The sequence below is a fragment of the Mirounga angustirostris genome, unplaced genomic scaffold (assembly GCF_029215605.1).
Source record: "Mirounga angustirostris isolate CCGP_5_RB_7025 unplaced genomic scaffold, mMirAng1.0.hap1 SCAF_9, whole genome shotgun sequence".
NCBI classification, from domain to species: domain Eukaryota; kingdom Metazoa; phylum Chordata; class Mammalia; order Carnivora; family Phocidae; genus Mirounga; species Mirounga angustirostris.
The window spans coordinates 132,621,337-132,643,149 of record NW_026991717.1 but is presented as its reverse complement, the minus strand read 5'-3'; the positions used below and the strand labels follow the sequence as shown (position 1 = coordinate 132,643,149).

Sequence of the window (21,813 nt, the reverse complement as noted above, 5' to 3'; positions counted from 1 at the left end):
TCCCCTCAGTGCCCTGCCCAGCAGGTGCCCAGAATCCTTGCGCCTGGGTGAAAAGAAGGGTGAGCAGTTACTAAGCCTTCCTACTCCTAAAACCCTACATGAGTCAGAGGGGGTCCAGACACCGGAGCCATGCACCTCTGGCTTGGCACGATGCCACCACAGGGCCCATGATGTCCCCTCAAGGACCCAAACCTAAGGCCAACTGAACATGCCCCCCTCCTCCCTGCTCTGGCCAGGTTCTCTCCTACCACCCTATTTCTGCATCACCATATCCACCACCAGGAACGTCGAATGCTCCCATCTGTCTAGCAAATACCCACTTGCGTCAAAGCATGGCTCAAATGCTCCATGCTTCGTGATGCCTTGCAGCCATGCTGGGCATTCCCAGGTCATTCCAGGTCACACGTGGCGATTATAAGTCTACCTTCTCCTCCTAACCTGGGGGCTCATCGAGGACAGGAGCTCTCTCCCCAGGGCCAACATCCAACCAGTGCCCTACCCAAAGATGTCCCAGGAGTGTCAGAGGTGTACTTAGGAATAATCAAATACAGGACACAAACCAGTCACTGTGCTCAGTACAAGGCTGTTTTTGGACGAGGGTCCCCAAGAGAGGGGTCCGAATCTAAAGAAGGAAGGAGGGCTTCCTGTGCCCCCATCTGCACCCCTGTACCGGGGACCATCCAGCTGCATCTGTGAGCAGAGCGGACTCCCACCTTTCTGCTTGCAAACCCAACATCTGCTGAGATCCGTAGACTCTGCCTCCCCAACTATTCCTCGACCTCCCCAACAAGCCTAATACTCTTGCCTACATCTTGCCTAATATTGGAGCAATACCCCCAATTGTTCTGTCTTCACAGGGGAGGGGTCCCCAAAACTTATCAAGCATAATGCCAACAACCTTAACCTATAGCTCAGTTGAAGCTATGCCCCCCACATTGTCAGCAATCATCTTCCTAAAACACAGCTGCTCAGAAACACCGGCCCCCACTGCTTACAGGAGCATAAGGAAAGGCCTTCGAGTGGTTAAGCCTCATGGTCCCACACGCACTCACTACAGGATGACTCGCCTCCCATAGCTGCCCACACACCTGTGCCCCAACCTTACCCGGCACCTACTTGTCCCACAGCCAGGGGACCCTGCATCTTCTTTCCCTAAAGAGTAACAGGCTCTGGGGCCAGGCTGCCCGAGTTCAAATCCCTGCTACTCACATCTTCTGTAAAATGGGTACCCACCCCCCTAGGCCTGTTATGAGGGCCAGCAAGGGGGGCAGTGCATGGAAGGCACGGAGACCAGGGCTACCCAAATGTCAATGCCGTGATTATCCTTCAAAAGCCGACTTGCCCATCCTCAGTGACCCCTTGATGTGGCGGTGTTCTTGATCCTGGCATTCAGGACTTCCTGTCCCTCCTCTGTTCTTACGGATTCCAGCACTCCCCTCCTGTATTACAGGGTAGCTTTGCGGATTTTGATCCTCTCAACGAGAATGGAAGCTCCCTGGAGGCAGGCTGCACATCTAGGTTGGGTTTAATTTCCCCACGGGCCCAGCACACAGGGATGCTCGGTCAGCACTCACTCAGCCACCAGATATTAAAGCCAAGGATGACTTCTGACCTGAGCTCTGAGCAGCTGCCCTCAGGAGGCCTACATAATTTTTTCATACATGTAATTATTTTTGCCTTAGGTAAAGAGCTGGTCCAGCTGATGTGAGATCGGCCCAACTAAAAAGCTGGTCCCTGAAGTTAGCATGTATAATAGGATCCAGGGAGCCATTTCTAGCGTGAAATGAGAGAAAGCGATGGTGGCGTCCCACAAGCTGCTAGGTATGGGGACGATCAAAATGATCTCCATCTTCCCATTCCGGCCAGACCCTCCACCAACAGGCCCTTTGCCTCACCCAAGACAAACACAATACTTTCACCAAATCCTATTTGTGGTTTTATGGATCCACGCCAAAAACCCCTGAATAACTGATGTTCTCCATTCCACAAGGAAGGAACACTCTTCAAAGGGTCAAGCATCCGGCACAGTTGTGCCCAAGGTGGTAAATGATACTCGCACAGCCGAATCCTGAAAAGCTGACGGAATCAAGAGCATGCCCCTGCTGCCCATCTCACGGGCAGGACACGAAGGCTCCCGTAGCAAAGTGGCTTATGCAAAACACGCCCAGGTTGTATCAGGGCCAGAACGCAAACTGGTCTCCTAATGCCTCATGCATCACGTCCCCCATCACCAACAGGGGGGACCAGATTTAGAATACACTCGGGGAGGCCCGCTGCAGCCTTCACAGGCTGGGCAGCCTCTCAGCATCAGCCATGCAAAGTCAACAGCTTCTTGTCCTCAAAGAATTAACAACAAGCAAACATAAGTCCAGATGTTCATTTTTAACTTGAAATAAAGCAAGTGCTGGGACGCCTGCATGGCTCAGTCGGTTAAGCGTCTGCCTTCGGCTCAGGTCATGATCCCAGGGTCCTGGGATCGAGCCCCGCATCGGGCTCCCTGCTCAGTGGGGAGCCTACTTCTCCCTCTGCCTGCCGCTCCCCCCTGCTTGTGCTCTCTGACAAATAAATAAAATCTTTAATTAAAAAAAAAAAAACCAGAAATAAAGCAAGTACTGCATTTACAAAATTCACCCTCAATCCTTCGTCACAGGTCGGTTCTAAAAATCTATCCTGTAAAGTTATAGTTCAGTGCAAGTTATTTTTCAGAGGTAATTTCAGCAGCAAAAATTTGTATAGCACTTTCTCTGTGCCAGGCACTCTCGTGAGCAGTTTACGTAGATTAACAACACACGTAGTGGTATTGTATGGCCTCGTGCACACACGAGCACACATACACACACACCCACACACGGCCACTGTTCTAGAGCTTGGGCTACATCAGTGAACAAAACAAAGCCTGCCCCTTCCCTGAGGTTAGAACACACAGGCAAAGAAACTAGTTCAAGTTCGCCTAACTAGGAAGGACACACACAGGCCTGGAAACCTGGCAGTTTGGCTCCAGAGTCCACGTTCTTAACCCTTAATCCCTCCTGGCTGCACGTTCTGATCTGTCCCACGGCATCAGGCTAGAAGGGATAGCCAGGGAGACAGCAGCCACTGTTGTGGGGAACAGGCCCCCCACAGGTAGGGGGCGGGGTCTGTCCCTCCAGACATCATTTGCTGCAAGCTGAAATTACACCAGACTCCAGCCTCAGCCCAAGAGCCAACGATGCCGGGGACACAGCCCTGCCCTCTAGCAGCGCACAGGCTAGCGGGGAAAGACTGGCAGATAGCTCCATGAGTATGGCTGCCGTCTGTCCTGAGCCATCATGGAGCCCGGCACAATCCGGGAACTGGGTGCCTGCCCTACCTGCAGCTCAGCGGGGCCACTGGGAACCAGTCTGCCAACTTCACCTGGGGCCCCGGTACATTTCCCAGCCCCCCTCCTTCTGCCTTTTTTTTATTTATTTTTTTTAGATTTTTTTTATTTATTTGAAGGAGAGAGACAGAGATAGTGAGATAGAGAGCACAAGTGGGGAGGAGAGGGAGAAGCAGGCTCCCCACAGAGCAGAGAGCCCGATGTGGGACTCGATCCCAGGACCCTGGGATCATGACCTGAGCCGAAGGCAGATGCTCAATCGACTGAGCCACCCAGGTGCCCCCCCTCCTTCTGCTTTAAAAAAAAAAAAAAGTAATCTGATTCAGCCCCGGCCCTGGCTGAGCACTGACTCCTGCTAAATCCCCAAAGCCTAATTACTTACTATTCTGCATGGTAATCTTGGGAGGTGTTTGTTCGCGCTCTCCCCTTGGATAGCCAGTGAGCAAGACGCAGCGGTTGCTAGCAAGCACGGCTCCAGGTACAGACATGAATCGGCCATCTCCCAGACACCGGGCCTCTGCTTAGAATGTCCTCCCACTGCCACCTTCTCCCCCTTTGAGGCTGGGATCAGAGGTCACCTCCGGGGAGGGCGCCCTTCCCCTGAACCAGGGCACTTTTTCCCCCTCTTCCCACCCCCTGCCCCAAGGTAACTGCTACAGGTGGCTCTGTGTTATCTAAGCTCCCCCAGCCTGCCCACCCCCCCAAATTCTGCTGCACACTCCCTGACAACAGGGCCCTGGGTCCCTCCCAGCTTCAGAGCCCAGCAGGGTGCAGAACGTGTAGACACTCAGAAGTGCATGTTGCATTGGATTTCTCGGGCGATTACCAGGAGACCCAGGGCTGAAGCCCTGCACTGTGCTGAGCGAGCAAAGGGCGCTGCAGGCCCGCAAGCGGAGTCGTTGTGCTGCCCCGTCTGGGCGGGGACGACCCACGGAGCAGGGAGTACCTTCGCTTCTCAACCACACAGTGACTTCTGTTCCTTTCCCAAGGGACACATCCATTGTCCTTTCAGGAGATACTTTTGTAAACTGTTCCAGCACAGTCTCTTATTTTTTTAGTAAAATGCTATGCTCCAATGTCCTCTTCAATAACAGACCATGTTTAATAAAAAAAAAAAACTTTTTTTTAAACCTTTTCTGTTGAGTTGAAGGACTATCTCTCTTCCGCCCAAGGCAACACATGGCAATGCTTAATGATTTCCATTTTTAACTCAAGGAGGAACGTTTCTCAGAGTTCAAGAGGAAGCCGAGTGGGCGTGCTCTGGATTGCGGGAGGCCCGCATGGCGTCAACAGCGGAGAATCTGGAAGTCAGTGGGTAGCAGATGGCCCAGTAGGGAGGAGAGACTGCTAGCAGATGGCCCCAATAGTTGGATAAGGGGGTGAAAAAAAAACTTAATAGCCAAAGAAGTCCTGAGAAAGAAGAATAAAGTGGGAGGCAGCACCGCTTTCTGATTTCAAGCTACACTATGAAGCTATAGTCATCAAAACAGTATGGTACTGCGCAGAAACAAATAGACCAATGGAACAGAACTGCAAGTGCAGAAGCAAACCACATATGTGCAGTCAACTAGCCTTTGACAAGGCAGCCAAGAATACTCGATGGGTGGCTCAGTCATTTAAGCATCTGCCTTCAGCTCAGGTCATGATCTCAGGGTGCTGGGATCAAGCCCACGTTGGGCTCCCTGTTCAGCAGGGAGTCTGCTTCTCCCTCTCCCCCTGCTCCTGCTCTCGTGCATGTACTCTCTCTCTCTCTCTAACAGAGCTCTAATAAATAAATAAAATCTTAAAAAAAAAAAATACTTGATGGGGAAAAGAGTGTCTTCAATAAAAAAAAGCACTTCAATAAGTGCTGGAATAATTGGATATTCGTATGTAAACAGATAAAACTGGACCTCAATCTTCCACCACTCAGAAAAATTAACTCAGAATGGATTAAGAACTTAAAAATTAGATGTGAAACCATGAAATTCCCAGAAAAAAACACAGGAGTAAAGCTCCTATACATGGGTCTTGGCAATGATTTTTCGGATACGACACCTAAAGCACAAGCAACAAAAGCAAATATAAACGAGAGGGACTACATCAAATTAAACAGCTTCTGTACAACAAAAGAAGCCATCAACAAAGTGAAAGGACAACCTACAGAATGGAAAAAAAGTATTTACACACTATATAGCTAATAATGGGTTACTATCCAAAATACATAAAGAACTCAGACAACAGCAAAAAAAAAAAAATAATAATAATCCAATGAAAAAATGGGCAAAGGACCTGAAAAGACATTTCTACAAAGAAGATAAATGAAAGGCCAACAAATACATGACAAGATGATCAACATCACTAGTCATTAGGGAAACACAAATTAAAACTACGGTGAGAGACCATCTCACACCTGTTAGAATGGCTAGTATCCAAAAGACAAGAGGTAACAAGTATCCGCGAGCATGTGGAGAAAGGGAACCCAGGGGATTGTTGGTGAGAATGCAAACTGGTGCAGCCACTGTGGAAAACAGTACGGAGGACCCATACTGTCTGATCCAGCAATCCCACTTCTGGGAATATAGCCAAAGGAAATGAAAACACTAACTCGAAAAGATATTTGCACTCCCACGTTCATAGCAGCGCTATTCACAATAGCCTAGACATGGAAACAACCTAAGCGTCCATCCATGGCTGGATGGATAAAGAAGTTGCATCTATAGGTATCCATGGAATATATACAACAGAATACTATTCGGCCACAAAAAAAGGAGGAAATCCTATCATTTGTGATAATATCGATGGACCTTGAAGGCATTGCGCTAAGTGAAATAAGTCGAATAGTCAAATATTGCATGATCTCACTAATAGGTGGGGGGGAGGAGACAACCCAACTCACAGAAAAAGAGACCAGACTTGTGGTTACCAGAAGTGGAGGGTGGGGGCAGCGAATATCAGAGGCAGGGGACCAAAAAGTACAAACTTCCAGTTATAAGAGAATTAAGTTCTAGGGGTGGAGCGTACAACAGGATGACTATAGCAAACACTGCGGCATGATATATGGGAAAGCTGGGAAGAGCGTCAATCCTATGCAGTCTCATCCTAAGGAGAAACTTCTTTTTTTTTTTTATCTATAGAAAATGGATGCTAGCTGAACATACTATGGTAATCATTTCACAATATATGCAAATCAAACCATCATACTGAAGCCTTAAACTTACACAGTGATATATATCAATTATTTCGCAATAAAAGTAGGGAGGAGAAAGCTTTGATTGCAAACAAATCAGTATTAGAAACATACCAAGAGGGCGCCTGGGTGGCTCAGTCGTTAAGCGTCTGCCTTCAGCTCAGGTTATGATCCCAGGGTCCTGGGATCGAGTCCCGCATCGGGCTCCCTGCTTGGCAGGAAGCCTGCTTCTCCCTCTCCCACTCCCCCTGCTTGTGTTCCTGCTCTCGCTATCTCTCTGTTAAATAAATAAATAAAAATCTTTAAAAAAAAAAAAAAAGAAACATACCAAGAAGCAGGGCCCACCCAGGTGTTTGCTATTGCAATGAACAGGCAGTCCCATTTCTCAGAGGTGTACCCAGGTGGTGGGGTACCCAGACAGTGACAGAGATGAGAAGTTACAACAGGAGGCCTCATCTCCAAATTGTCTCTTTCCACCCATCCATTGATAATTTTGGAGAAGTCTATAGGCTCACAATTCAGGCCATCCAAATTAAAAGGCTCCACAGGGAATATTTAGGGCAGTGAAACTATTCTGTAGGATATTATAAGGGTAGCTACAGGTCACTGTACATTTATCAAAACTCATCGAAAGTACAACACAGAGTGAATTCTGATGTAAACTAGGGACGTTAGTTAATAATAATATCAATACTGGCTCATCAGTTGTAACAAATGTACCATATTAACATAAGACAGGGCAAGCTGGGGGCGGGGGGAAGGATTCATATAGGAATTCTATTTTCCACTCAATTTTTCTGTAAACCTAAAACTGCTCCAAAATGTAGTCTGTTACTTAAACACACACACACACACACACACACCTGGCCTTGCTTCTTGCTGGCCAGGTGACCTTGGGCTCGTTCCTTAATCTCTCTGGGTCTCCTGTCCTCATCTGCAAAATGAGGATACTAATAGCACACGCCTAAAGGGCTGTTAGGAGCAGCAAGTAAGTTAATGCAGGGAAAGCACTTAGCATAGCACCCAGTACGGGGTATGCTGGTGGTAGCCACGATCATGACGACGACGACGCCAGTCCTCGTGTGCTCGGTACACCTTACATACTTCATACCTCCACACGTCATATGCTTTCAGTCCTGCAGGTGAGGCAGGTAGGAACTGCTGCTATCCTCAATTGACAAAAGAGAAAACCTGAAGCTTAGAGAGCTTCTCTAACTGGCCCAAGGTCACACAGCTGGCCAGCAGGGTGAGCTGGGACTCACACCCAGGCATCTCCCTTCACCATGTCCAACTGTCTTCTCCAAGAAAGGGCTGGTGCTTGCTGGGACAGGAGCCTTTTCTGGCTGCTGGAGACAGAGCCAATACTAGAACCCAGATCTTTGGTCCCTAAGCCACTCAATCCCCCATAGAACATCCCTGCCCCCAAGCCCCCAAAAAGCAAAGAGCAATCACACAGATGACGGGCTGCCATCTTCCTTGGGCTCCATTTGTCATCAGGCTGGCCTCCTTTTGCGAGCCTATCACCGTCCCAAGGTGGTTGGTGACACTTTCCTCAAGAAGCCACCTGCCTCTCTGGGGTTGCCCCACCCAGAAAATGCCCTCCCAGGGCTGGAACTCCTCTCCCTGCCCCCCCCCCCACCAGGACCGTAACTAGACTGTGAGCTCGCTGCCCACAGTAGGGAGTTCAATTCTTGCTTCTCCGAGTCGGGGTTTGCTTTTACGTAACGACTTCAAAACTTGAGATGTGCCACTTATCTCCTGAGCCTGCTGAGGCAGCATTCGAACAGACACCCGTTCAGAATCCAGACGCTGCCTCATGTCCCTGGGAGCGCCGCACCTCCACACCCACATCCTGATGTACTTTTCGCAGCTCTAGGTCCGCTCCTCCTACCCCTGCTTTCTCATGCTTTCTGCACCTCTGCTCCCCACAAAGGGGCGCCTATGGAGACCCACCGCGGTGCCCACCTGCTCAGTGACCTCATCTCCTCCCAGCCCAGCCTCCACACCAACTCCTGTGTGCGGGCCCACCCGGCCGCCTCCACCTCTCCCCTCCCCTCCCCTCCCACTGTGGCCGCGCATCAGCCCTGGTACAGAACGAAAGGTGAGCCAGCCACAGAAGATGCTCCATCTAGCGCCCACATCCACTCCTCTGCTCTCCTGAAAGGCTAGGAACCACCTCCGTCCACAGATCGCTCTCAAGCACCCCCTCACCCCGGCAGCCCTCTCTTCCCAGCCTTCCTTCTAGGGACATGGAAAGTCTGTGTCCTCCCTAAATGCCTATGCTGAAGCCCTAAGCCCCGAAGAAATGCTATTTCAAGATGGAGCCTTTGGGAGGGGATCTGGGTTAGACCAGCTCATGGGGCGGGGGGAGCCCTCTGGTCTGATGGGATCAGAGGCCTTACGGGAAGGGACCCCAGAGAGCTGGCTCTCACTAGCTCTCCCTCCTGGAACAGGACGACACAGCAAAATGAGGGCAATCCACAAGCCAGGGAGAGTTCTCATCAGAACCTGATCAGGCGGGCGCTCTGACCTTAGACTCCCAGCCTCCAGAACCGTGAGAAGAGGTATTTCTGCTGTTTACGCCGCCCGGGCTATGGAATTCTGTCACGGCAGCCTGAGCAAAGACAGACATACAGCCAGTGGGCATTTCAAAAGGCGTATGTGAAAAGCAGAAAACCAAACATGACAAAGCAAATCCCTCCAACATCAACAGGGGGGCAAAGCTCCCCTCTCTTTTTTGAACATGGGCACAGGATGTTGGGAACCCAAATGAAGAGGTGTGGGAAGAGGGGGAGGCATACCCACCCCAGTTTGACAGCCAACCTGTAAAGTAATGCCTCACTGTCGAGAGAAAAAAAAAAAAAAACCTGACAGTTTTTTGATGTAGAGGCATGTTCTGTAAGGTGGGCCATCCTCCAACATCCCAAATCCTCAAAATATTAAAAAACAAAACCAAAAATTTGTTTCCAGGAGGAAAAACAAAAAACAAAAAACAACGTTTGGCAAGATGCTTACTTCTTACCTTGTCCTCATAAAATTCAAGTAACAAAGAGTTTTCCAGTACCTGTGATTCGTAGGCCTTGTATCATGTCTGGGGTAAGCAGATAAGAAAAAAAAATAATGAAAACAGAAGCTCACATCTGAGCATGTGTGTTAAGTGCTTCCTGGGTATTAACTCATTTATTTCTAACAACCCTCTGAGGTGGATGCGATTATCACCCCCTTTACTATCCCAGAAGGAAAAACTGAAGCAGACGCTGGGTTTAAAAAGCAAATGTGCAGAAACTCTTTGGTTCCTGAAGGTCTGCGTCTCCCCAGATTCCTGTGTTGAATCCCTCCTCTCCTAAGGTGGTGGGACCTGGAGGTGCGGCCTCTGGGAGGTAATTTGGAGGGGGTCATGAGGATGGGGTCTCCCCATGATGGGATTCGTGCCCTCACGAGGAGAGGGAGAAAGCAGGATTGGGCCTGGTTAGTACTTGGATGGGAGAAGAGGAAGAGAGCCCAGAGCCCAGATTCTCTCTCTCTACCCAGTGAGCCCACAGTGACGTGGGGTGGCCATCTGCAAACCAGGAACCATCCCTGGACCCTCCCAGCCTCCAGAACGGTGAGAAATACGGGTCTGTCAATTAAATTAAGGCACCCCGTCTCCGATATTTTGTTATGACAGCCTGAGCTAAGACAGAGTCCAGAAGACTCAAAGTCGCAGCCTCTCACTATTTCATGCATTTTATGTGGAGGGACCCACTTCTCTTTTGTAGTGCTTGCTCTTCACAGACCATGAAATAAAAATCTAGGTCCTAGAGGCCCAGATCTCGGGGGGGAGGATAAATTAATGACTTCCCCCCAGACCTCAGTAGTCAAAGATGAAGATTTTTTTTTTTATATATAATTTCTCTACATTCAAAAACGACACCAAACTGGTTTTCAAGAAAATCTCTGTGTTACACCATGTCTTAGCCTTCATTCAACATCCAAATATTTACTGGACTCCTCTGAAGGGTCAGGCAGCGTCCTAGCCCAGTTCTTCTCTGCCTGTGGGGTGCATGCACATTGCCCCAGGATCTGGTTAGGATGCAGATTCTGATGCAGAAGGCCTGGGGTGGGCCTGACACTCTGCATTCCCAGAAAGCTGCCTGGTGATGCCAACCACCCCGGACAGCAGGACTCTCGCCCAGAGAGCACCACCCCTGGCTTCATCTCGGACTCACCTGGGAGCTCTTAAAAAATATTGCTTCCTGGGTCCCATCCCCAGACCCGTGACGGCAGCCACTCCAGGGCTGGGTCTTGGGCATTTCAGAAGCTCTTCCCTGACTGCAAGATGAGGGCAGGGTTAGGGATCACTCTTCTGGACACAGGGCAGTGAGCAAGGGAGCCCTCAAGAGGAACGGATGACAAGTAGGTTACTTTAGATGGTGATACAGGTCATAAAAATATAGGGTAACGTGATGGGGGACGCACTTAAGCACAACACACACCATGGGATGAGAACACCAGCAAGACCTGGGGAAGTGACCCCAGGCAGAGCCAAGAGCCCATTTTCCACACCAAGTCTTCAGGAACGACTAGAGCAGGGTGCCCTGAAGCTTTTCCACAGGAGAAGCTATTCCTCTCACAGGGGAGAAGGAACACTCAGAGGCTACAGAAAATAAGACCCATTCCCCCCCCCCCCCCAACAAAGATGTTCTTACAAAAACATGAACTGACCTGTTGAATGCTGACTGGGGTGGGGGATGCGGGTGCTTTAGCTCGGGATACTCTGACACAGCAGGAAATTCTTAAAGCTCCATCTTCCCACGTCCCTAGAAGACCTCACCTAGTAGACCAGGACTGGTGGAATGGATGCAGAGCAGAAGCCTCAGAGGATGCAAGAAACCCCCGTATGGTTCTTCCCAGGCAACTCCTTTACCCGTGGAGGGAAGAGGGCAGCCAGCGGGTGCCACCCTCCGTCACACCCCGAAACTCTAAGTGGGAGGAAACTCTGGTCCACCTTTACCGAAGCAGCATTCCAGAAGCAGAGCCTGAGACTCAGGTCTAAGCCAGCCCACACCCAGCCCTCCCCCGGCCCCGCAAGCAGCTGAGGGGGCCATGTGCCCCAAGCCCATAGGACTTCAGAACTCCCACGGAAGGATGGCAGACATTGGGGCACACGTGCTGCGGTCTGGGAGGCCAGAAAGCTGGGGCCGTGGTAACCACCTTCCCACACTGGAGGACTTCGGAGTCCAGAGACAGAGGGAAACTGAGTCATGACACTTAACCTTTGATCTCACGCGTTCAGTGACTGGCCCAATAAATTTCCCTTTTTCCGCTAAACCCAGTCTGGGGAAGTTTCCTGTCTTTGCCATCGAGGCCTTCCTCATCTAGACCACAAGACTCCACACACCGCATCAGACCCAGTCACCCTCCTCTGAGCCCCCTGAAAGTGGCCCCCTGGGGCTGCTGACTACAAGACCTCTGCCGTCCTTCTTCCTCACCGAGTTTTCCCTGTGTCGGGAGCTGGTCTTCTCCACAACCGTAAGCTACTTGATGACAAGGGCTGTCTCTCATGCTTGCTTATACCACGCCCTCCCCAACCCACCGCCGCCACGTGCCCACCACAGGGTAGGAGAGACAACAGCAAGTGCATGCTGTGTACATGCTTGTGAACTGGAAAGGGGGCCCAGGGCCCAGGTGGCTGGAAGGGAAGTCGGGTCTCAGCCCCGCCTGGGCGGGAAGGAAAGCTAGGGCAGGTGCGATGGAGTGGGGAAGCCATGGGATCTGGGCCCAGGTGAACCAGGGATGCACCTGCCTGCCAAGAGGTCTTGGGGAGTCACTAAGCTTCTGAGCCCTGCCCCGTTCCTCATCTTTGCAAAAACACTGAAAGGATAAAAGTGCTTCATAGTTGAAATGCACTTTCATTCCATCATTCGACCAAACTTCATGGAGTCCTTCCTACACGCAGGGCCCTATCCCAGAAACAGTTAACAAAAAGCATAACCCAGGGGCGACTGCGTGGTTCAGTCGGTTAAGGGTCTGCCTTCGGCTCAGGTCGTGACCTCAGGGTCCTGGGATCAAGCCCCTCGTCTGGTTCCCTGCTTCGTGGGGATTCTGCCCTTCCCTCTGCTTATGCTCTCTCACGATCTCTAATGAATAATCTTTAAAAATTTTTAAAAAAGAAGCATAATCTAAGGGTTCATTATTGCTAAAGATAATGCTGATTTCCCTTCATTTCCCTCTCCATAAGGGGGACAAGGCCAGGTCTTCCTGCCAAATAGGACTGATTGCTCCACAGTCAGTCAGATAATTTTGGATGAGAAAGTACACTGAAGATACGGGACAATGCGGGAGCACATGAGACTCTATCCCAAGAAACAGGGCCCTGTCTACGCCGATGTGGCCAGACTACAGGTGACAGAAGTTACAGGAGGAGGGCAGAGCCTGCCCAAAGTGAGGGCACCAGCGAGGAAGAAACCAAAGCTGCACTACCCTGGATTCTTTACCCAGAGTAGCAAAGCATCCCCGGCCCCTGCAGCTGGTGCCGATCCTCGTGTCTCGGGTCCCTGGAGGACATGGACCCCAGTGTTAACCTCTGGCCTTACACAGGCCACCTGTCAGTCCAGTCCATGCCTCCACTGCTTCTGGTAATGAGAGAGGTCTGAGGGATGTTAAATGACGGGATGAGCACCATCGCAGACAGAGTGACTCACCAGGAATCTCTCAGGAATGGATGGTCCAAGTTCAAAGGGAATCCCGGCAGCTTCTCTACAAGCCTGGACTCACCTACCCTCCATGTCCCACAAGGCCTTCTCAGAAGGCATCCTGAGGGAAGGGGGGTTGATGGTGGAGCAGACAGGCTTTGAGAGACAGCCCTGACCTCCTTATGCCCAGAGAACCAAACATATATTTTAATCACACAAGCTGAGGTTCCAATGCTTCACCACTTAACAAGATTTATGACTCTGAGCAACTCATGTCTTCCCCTAGAGATCTCCTGACCTATAGAATGCAGAGAAGACCTGCCTATGAACACAAGTGAGGAAGAATGCCATCAAAACCTGGGTTTCCATTCCCATTTACACCCAGCCCCAGCCAGGGCCTTAACAGATTTCCCCCAACAACCCCAGAACAGGAAGTACAATTCTGCCCATTTCACAGGTGGGAAAACAGACCCCCAAAGATGCTGTGACTTGCCGGGCAATGCGGTGGAAGAGCCAAGTGGCACCCATCTGCAGTAAGACCTCAAAGGTCTCAGCGGGCTTTTGAATGCTTCATCCCACTGGATCTTTCCCACAAAGACTCTGTTGGAGACAGAGTTCTGGCCCAGGACTGCCCTGAGGCCTGGGCAGCTTCCATTTGCCTCACCGCTTGCTGGCACACTCCGGAGAATCTTCTTCACCCATTTAAGGAAAACCTGCCCCTGGCAGGACAGATAAGAGGTCATCTCTGGGTCCCTACAGCCTCCGACCCCCTAGAGAATTCTGAAAGGGAACAGCAAGACCACCTCCCACAGCAAGAAGAATCCATCCCCTCCGAGCCAGCACCGTACCCTGGGAACTCCCACTGTAGAGAGAGGACCCCAGCACTCCAGAGTGTCCTACCCCTGCAGGTGCCCTGGCGTGTTGCGACCCTGGTGGGCGGGTCATCCCAAAGTGCCACCTGCCAGAGCAGTCTTGCTGCCCCTTGAGGTCCGTCAGATGGATACCGTGAGCAAAAGGGAACGAAAACAAAGACACCCAGGCGAGCACAATCAAGACAGCAGGGGGAAACACGGAGCCTTTAGGAGCATTGTGAGAACAAAAAAGGAAATTTCAAAACTCTCCAATGTGACCTTTCCCGTTGCTGGGTAAAGAAAGTACTTGAGTTGCTTAGCAGCACAACCGATTAATGCCTGCACGTTACCTGTCTACACCTTACAGCTACCCTTTCCCACTGGGTTCATCAAATCACCTTTCTCAGCTCTGGCTGTAATGTCTACAGAAGCACCATCTCCAGGCCAAATGCCTTGAGGCAAGGGGGAGATTGATTTCTTACCAGGATCTGTGCAATTCCTAGCTGTCTGAGTCCCGTTCACAGGTGCCATCAGCCTTCTATGTCTCCATGTGTCTGGTAGAACATGCTTGCTAACAGCAGCTGTTTTATGCCCTGTATTGGAAAATAAGTCACAAACACCATTAGGTCAATATGGTGCCTCCATTCTTCCAATGACCTTACATGTCTGCCTCTGGCTACACCAGCAACAGCCCTGTGTGACTATTTAGAGCCACCTGTTGGGAGTAATACAATGATTGGAAGCACAATATCACCTGCTTCACACACAGTAATCTGTTTCCTAGATCTGGTCCATTGTTTCTAGTCCCAGATGCGTCAGCCCATGATCTGACCTTGGCCAAGAGGGCTCGGCCCCTCACAGGTGCAACAAGGATTTAGACAGGTGTCCCTGCCCCCAGGGGAACTGCAAATGGCTATTAGGTCAGCAGATAGGTGGAGAAGGTTGAGGGGGTCTGGCCCGGAGCTTCTCAGCCTTGAATGTGCACAGAAATCACCTGGGGACCTCGTCGAAATACAGATTCTGTTTCAGTAGGTCTGGGCTGGGCCTTGGGATTCTGTACTAACAGGTGATTGTTAGTACAGATGCTAATTCTGCTGGTCCGAGGGCGACAGAGTAACAAGGGAGAGTAGTGGTGTGGAGGCCAGTGACCACACAGTTAAACTCCTAAAGGTAATTCCTGATCCAGCAAATATGAACGATTCTCACTTTAAGAGCTTCAGAGTATTCATTTACCTCTCCTCATGTGCACACTGCCTCAGCTGGGTAATAATACCTCTTCTATAATGCTGACACCGAAGAGCCTCTAAGTACTTTGTTATTTCTGGTGTGTAACTGAGGGGGAAAAATACACTGACTTGACCAATTGCAAAGCATCAGGTTAAGATGTTCAAATAACCTTTCTGGGTTTCTGTTGGAAAGAGCCATGTTTTGACCTTCTATCCTCAAATCACAAGTTGGGGTCTTGAAAAGCAGTTTTTTAAGTCTTTAATCAAGTCCCACCTGATTTTTACCTACCACTATAAACCGCTCTAGATGGTCTAATTGCTCAGAAGGCACCCCCTGTTTTATCTCCATGTCCAGATTGCTAAATCACCTGCATTTCTTTGGTTTTTTTTTTTTTTAATGTGAAGAAGTAAAAGGCCCACCGTGTCCAACTAAAAATGGGAGTATTAGCCAAGTGAATGGCTTCTGAAAATTCCACATGGGCTCACATCCCCCATTCCACCCCAGATTTTTTTTCTAAGTTTCTTTCTCTCTCCACCTCAAATCTGCATATCCTAAGCAACTCCCAAATCCCTCAGTCTTGGATGAAGAAGTGTGAATTGTGGTTCCAGACACCAGGGCTCTCCTGCCGTGGGGATGAAGAGAAGTTAAGCGATGCTGAAACCTGGCAGCAACCTCCTAAGGGGGCTGCCCTCGACGTTTTTAGGGTTTGGATAGGATGCGCCAGGACACCCAGGGCACTCCTTCGGCAAGGGGCGACGGGAGGGCTGAGACTCAGTTCCCAGCCTCCGTATCTGGGTTTTCGAGAAACGCGGAGCACAACCGTCTTGGGTCCGCAAAACTGGAAAGCGGACCACTCAGCTTGGTCCGCCCCAGGCTAAGAGAATTCACACCTGCACCCCGCCTCTGCGCCGCGCGTTCCCCCACGCACTCTGGGGACAGAACTCTGGCACGGACGGGCCCGATGTTCAGGCTTTCATCTTGGTAACACAGACCTGCAGCCGCGTCCTGAGCCCCCAGGGGCCGCGCGCAGCTCAGGGAAACGAGCGCCACAGCTCAAAGCGTCGATGTCAGCCCTCCTGGGTGCGCTCTACCTGCCCGGTGGGGAGGGGACGGGGCTGGATGAACCCCAGGGACCAAGCTGACGGGGAAGGAAGGGGAGACATCTCGGAGCTACCCGGCGGCTTCCCAGCCCGAGCCCCTCAACCCCCGGGGCGGGCCCGCACCGGCACCTACCCAGGCTGCCAAAGAGGCCGGAGGCACAGCACACCACGGCCAGCACCGCGCACACGAAGCCAACTTGCTGCGGCAGCATCTCTCGCCTCCTGCGAACTTTGCGCGGCCGGAGGCACCCGCGGAGGGCCATCCTGGAGCGCCCGGGTGCCGTCCCTGGGAGCGGATGGGGAGCTTCGGCGGCCGGAGCGCGATCTGTGGCGGAGCGACGCGAAGCTCAGAGGCGAGAGGCTCCCGGCCAAAGCTTCATGGCCCGCGGGCAAGGTCGGCGGGGAGGCCGGGAGAAGGGAGGTGAGGGCGCGCGGCGCAGCCGGAGCTCAGAGTCCCGCGCGCGGCGTGCGCGCTCCGCGCACCATGGCTCCGGGGCGAGGAGGCGACGCCGGCACGGTGGCGCTGGCGGCCCTGGCTCGTAGGGCTGGCGCAGTCCCGGCGCTGGAGCCGCTACCTGCCCGCTCAGCCTCCGCGCGCTCGCCCGGCCGCAGCCCCGGCAGCAGTGCCCGGGGGCGCCCGCGGGGAGCACTCAGTGCGCCCCCGCGCCCCGCGCCGCCGCTCCCACTCGCAGCCTTCTCCCCCTCCAAGTTTGGCGGCGGCCGCCCAACAGCACCGCTCCCCTGCTTCCCGGCGAGCCCAAGCCCGGGCGGCCCAGCGCGCGCGCGCGGGGAGAAGGCAGGCTGGGGCCCCCCGGGACCTGCGACCCTCGCGGCGAACGGCCTCGACGTCAGCCCTCCCGGGGGTGAGCTCTCCCCGGGAACTTTCTCTCCGGCTGCCGGCGCCTGCGTCTGCGAGGCCGTGGCGCCTCCCGCCCGCGGCTCTCGCCTCCCTTCTCCTCCCCTCCCGCCCGCCTCTCACCCCCCTCCTCAGCACGTGTACTCCTCCCCGAGGGCGCACTCGCCCGTGCGCTCCTCCCTTCCCCCGTGAGGCTCAACTACTGACCAATATAATCGCCCCCCTCCCTCCCCTCTGGAGCCGAAACCATCCCTTCTCTTCCCTCCGAGGCCGCTGCAGAGAGGAACGGGTTCTGGCAACGCAGGGACTCTTGGAACAGGGTTTCTGTCGCACGGCCGCTCCTGTGCAGGCTCCCCACGACCCCCGAGGCGACCCGAGCCCCCCCCCCCCCGCTCTCCCCACCCCACCCGGGGTGGGAGATGCACGAGAAGATTAATTGCTCGAGCGGAGCTAACAAACAGGCTTGCACCAAGCCAACAGGCGCCCGCGCCCGCCGGGACCGCTCCTGCAGGGCTCTCGGGGCGGGCGGGGGAGCCGGCGGCTGGGGCGCAGTGCCGACCTGCGAAATGCTCCAGATCAGGCAGTGGGAGAAACCCCAGAGTTCCGTGGCCTTGCCGCCCTGAGTTGAGCTTTTGATGTTCTGCAGCCTTACCGCTTCGTAGGGCTCTCTGGTTTGGTCTGGTTTTGTTTTCCTCCTTGTCTCTGATCGACTCTCTAGTGTAAACCAGGAGGGAGAATTTGAGAAGAGCTGCTGGAGTGGCATCGAGGTGCAAGCAAGCGGTGGGGCCCTGCGGAGGAAGGGCCTCAGCCCAGAGGGTTTGTGAATGCACCTCGGAACTGACTTCCCTCCCTGGCCAGTTCAGCACGCACCTACCTAGCTTAGGACCCGCTAGGGGTTAAATCCACTTAAAATCCTTTTTGGAACAAAGCCAGATCTGTTTAATTAAATAAATACACACCCACCGTGTGCAGGGACCTGTGCCAAGTGCCAGCCAGAGGACAAAACAAAACAACCAAAAAAAAAAAAAAGTGTAAGATCTAGTCCCTGCTTTCAAGGAACCCTAAATCAAAGGGGAGCCAGACCCTCGGCTACACCTATATTTAATAGGTCAGTTCTAAAAGTCACTTATGCAGAACCTGCATTATTCCCTCACTACTCAATATGTGGTCCACCAGAGCATGAGCACTGCCTGGGAACTTGCAAGAAATGTAGGCTCCAAGGCACCAGCCCAGATCTATTGAGTCTGAACGTGCATTTTTTCACAATACCTCCTGGAGATTTGTGTGCACATCCAAGTGTGAGAAGCATGGCCCATTTGAGCCTGTCCCCGTGCCCTGAGCTGGTCACCATCTACACGATTCCTCTTGGTCTAAGCACAGATAATTGTGTTTGTTAGTCTGGCATAGGAGCACAAGTAAGAGGTACTTAGAGGGCCAGGAAAGGAAGAAGGCTCACTATTTTTCAGCAGCCCTATTTCAGTGCCTACAAGACACTGAAGGCATGAACACAAGACTAATTGCAGTGGAAACCCCTAGAGGAAATGAAATGGAAAAGGCCACTGTTGGTCTCCTATAGAACAGCGCAGGGCTCCCTGTGGCCTACAGAGATGCCTCACATACCATTAAGGCTTCTGCTCCATATGGGTGACTTACCAATCCTGCCTGCCAGGGATAAAAAGGCACTTTTCATACTATTGAAGAATTTTCTTCTCATTGACTTGGCTGTACACGGATGCATTTATCAATAGCAAATAGAAAACCCAAGAATGTGTGAAATGCATCATTTGGAAAGCCAGCCAAGAGCCTTTGGCATCGAATGGAAGCCAAAAGAAAAAGTTAAAATGTTAATATGCTGTTGTCCTATCCATAAGACAGCCTTCGGGTCACATTGATTAAAACAAGTCCAAGAAACAAAATGGCATCCGCTTACTAGGATTTAAAAATTTCTTAAAACTTCCATCCGTGGAGCCCACCTAGGGCTTTTTAAAACAAATTTTTGAATCCGAAACAGGCCAAAGGAGTGATCAGGTGTCTGCCTTTAAACGTTTAGCCGGCTCTTTTATAGCACATTTGTTTTCTTTGACCGCTTCCACCTGCTTTCAGTTAATAGTTAGAACCCTTGGAATAATTTCACATGCACAAATGGATTCTTCTTTGACAGTTTAAAAAGCAATTCGTTTGAATTGTACTTTTTGCTTCATTTAAATAGTGCCCATTACCAAATAGCCTCCACTCCATCTCTAAGGACTCACCCTGCAGAAGAGAGAATTGGGTTTTATGCACCTTTCAGATTCAAAGCATTCAGGAGCATTTTCTTTTTTTTTTTTTAAGATTTTATTTATTTATTTGAGAGAGAGAATGAGAGAGAGAGCACATGAGAGGGGGGAGGGTCAGAGGGAGAAGCAGACCCCCCTGCTGAGCAAGGAGCCCGATATGGGACTCGATCCCGGGACTCCAGGATCATGACCTGAGCCGAAGGCAGTCGCTTAACCAACTGAGCCACCCAGGCACCCCAGGAGCATTTTCTAAGTCAGCAAGGCCATGGGGACAAATGGGAAATGCATTTCTGGGTTTATCTCAGGCCCTCGGTCTGGCTTCAGTGCCGCTGGATTCGGAGTATCCCCTCCATGATGCTGCTTTCTTCTGATGAGACATAGTTGGAGACTCTCCACAAGGCCAAATAGTTTTGGCCATTTTAGTAGGAAGACTCAGTCTGGGGATAGATACGATATCTTTTTTTTTTCTTAAAAATTTTTTCCTGTGACAGGAAGAACCTCACCATTTAATTCTTCTTACTTGGTTTTTTCAAGTTTACTGGAATGACCTTCTCTATAAATTCTAATTCCTCTTGCTCTGCTTTTCAGATGGCTGTAGGCAGTCAGCACCAGCTAGGGCAGTGGTTCTCAATGCTGAGCATGCCTCAGAATCTCCTGGAAGGTGTATTAAAACTCACAGGTCTGAGCCCCACCCCAGGGAGTGAGGTTCAGTAAGTTCGAGGTGGTGCTCAATAATTTGTATTTCCAGCAAGTTCCCAGGTGAAACTCAGGCTGCTGGTCCAGGGACCCCACTTTGAGAACCACTGGGCTAGGTTATGCCATGGTGACTATAACAAATCACAAAAAGTTTGCTTCTGGGTGGCAAAATACGCAATCCCCAAATATGCCACTTTGGCATAAGGATTATTTTAAGCTGAAGGCAAATGGGAAGAAGCAGATACATGAAAAACCCTCTGCCCTTCCCCTATTTATGTAAAAGCAGGACATAAATTTTTAAAGGTGTTCCCCCCCACCCCCACCCCCACCAGGAAGGGCAGACATTAATCACGGGTGACAGCTCTAGATCCTTATCAGCCCAGAGACAGCGCCAGAGGGATCTATCTAACTAATTTTGCTAAAACTAGCCCTTATCTACCACTAGGTCCCCATATATTTGCCTTCCCACAATTTGCCACCCCTAGAAGCTCAAAGTCTTTTTTCCTTTGTCTTGTCCCTTTGCCAAAAATGTATTGTTCTTTTGTTCAGATGTGATACAAGCTGAAGTTCTAATCACTCCTTTGAGTTACTCATTACTGAGAGCTCCTGTGTGTATGCACGATGCACATGTTCATAAATTTCTGTTTGTCTTTCTCTTGTTAATCTGTCTTTCGTTGATCTAATTTATAGACCTCCAGCCAAGGAACCTAAGATGGACAAAGGGAAAACAGTTTTTCTTCCCCTGAATGCTGTCTTGGGGGCAGCTACTCAGGTACCTGGGAGCAGCCGCAGTCTGAAACCTGGCCGCTCGCCATGCCAGAGAGAGACCTCTGGAGGATCTGACACTGGCACTGGCAAGGGAGTATGCACGCTGGCCTGGAAGGGACATGCTCACCGCTACCTACCACTCATTGGCCAAAGCCAGTCCCAGGGTCCCACCAAACCACCAGGAGGTCCTGGAGTGCCATTCTTCCCCTGCTGGCTGAGATCTGAACTTCTTCAGTGGATGGCCCCAGTGACAACCCCAAGGCAGAACTCACGTTCCTCTCCTGGGCTTGTTAGGAACTTTCCTACCCGCCCCTCCCCACTCCCTGGTAGAATGGGCTCCGAGTGTTGCAAAGCCGCTGACGTGCATCTCCATGACACAGCCTGTGATATGAGTGAGAGTATCCATCTCCTGCTGGCGACCAAGGGCCTCAAGGACTTGCTGTCTTATCCGCAGCTCTGAACACAGTGCCCAGCACATTAGGTGCTTCATAAATATTTAGGGAATGAATAAATCAACACATTTTGGCTATAATGTGAAGAAGATAAAGAATAGTCATTGCCCCTATTGGGTGGCGCCTGCTCTCATGATCCCTTTCGCACCACCCTAAGTTTCCATTCATCTTCATTGTCAAGGTCACCAGCGACTTGTGGCTACATCTCAGTAGGATTTGACATGCTTGAATGCACCTTTCTACCAGTAGTCACATCCGTAACTTTCTGGATGGCACGTGCTTTTGGGTTTTCTCTTCCTTCTCTGACCAGCTCTTCCCCCAGCCCTCTGGGCTTCTGTGCTGGGCTTGTCTTTCTCACTCTTTCCTCTCTTCCCCCGGAGAGCTCA

At 51.4% G+C, this 21,813-nt stretch overlaps 1 protein-coding gene across 2 annotated transcripts in view; it reads right to left on the bottom strand.

The window, feature by feature from the left end:
• Nucleotides 1-16,642, bottom strand: part of SLC24A4 (solute carrier family 24 member 4) — a 166,088-nt gene extending 149,446 nt beyond the window's left edge. For both annotated transcript variants that reach the window (XM_064571500.1, XM_064571501.1), the window contains exons 1-2: nt 16,513-16,642; nt 14,535-14,645 (exon numbers count right to left, since the gene is read on the bottom strand). In XM_064571500.1, coding sequence (XP_064427570.1) covers nt 14,535-14,645; nt 16,513-16,642 — 241 coding nt within the window. The remainder of the gene's footprint in view (nt 1-14,534; nt 14,646-16,512) is intronic.
• Between the last annotated feature and the right edge of the window lie 5,171 nt (nt 16,643-21,813).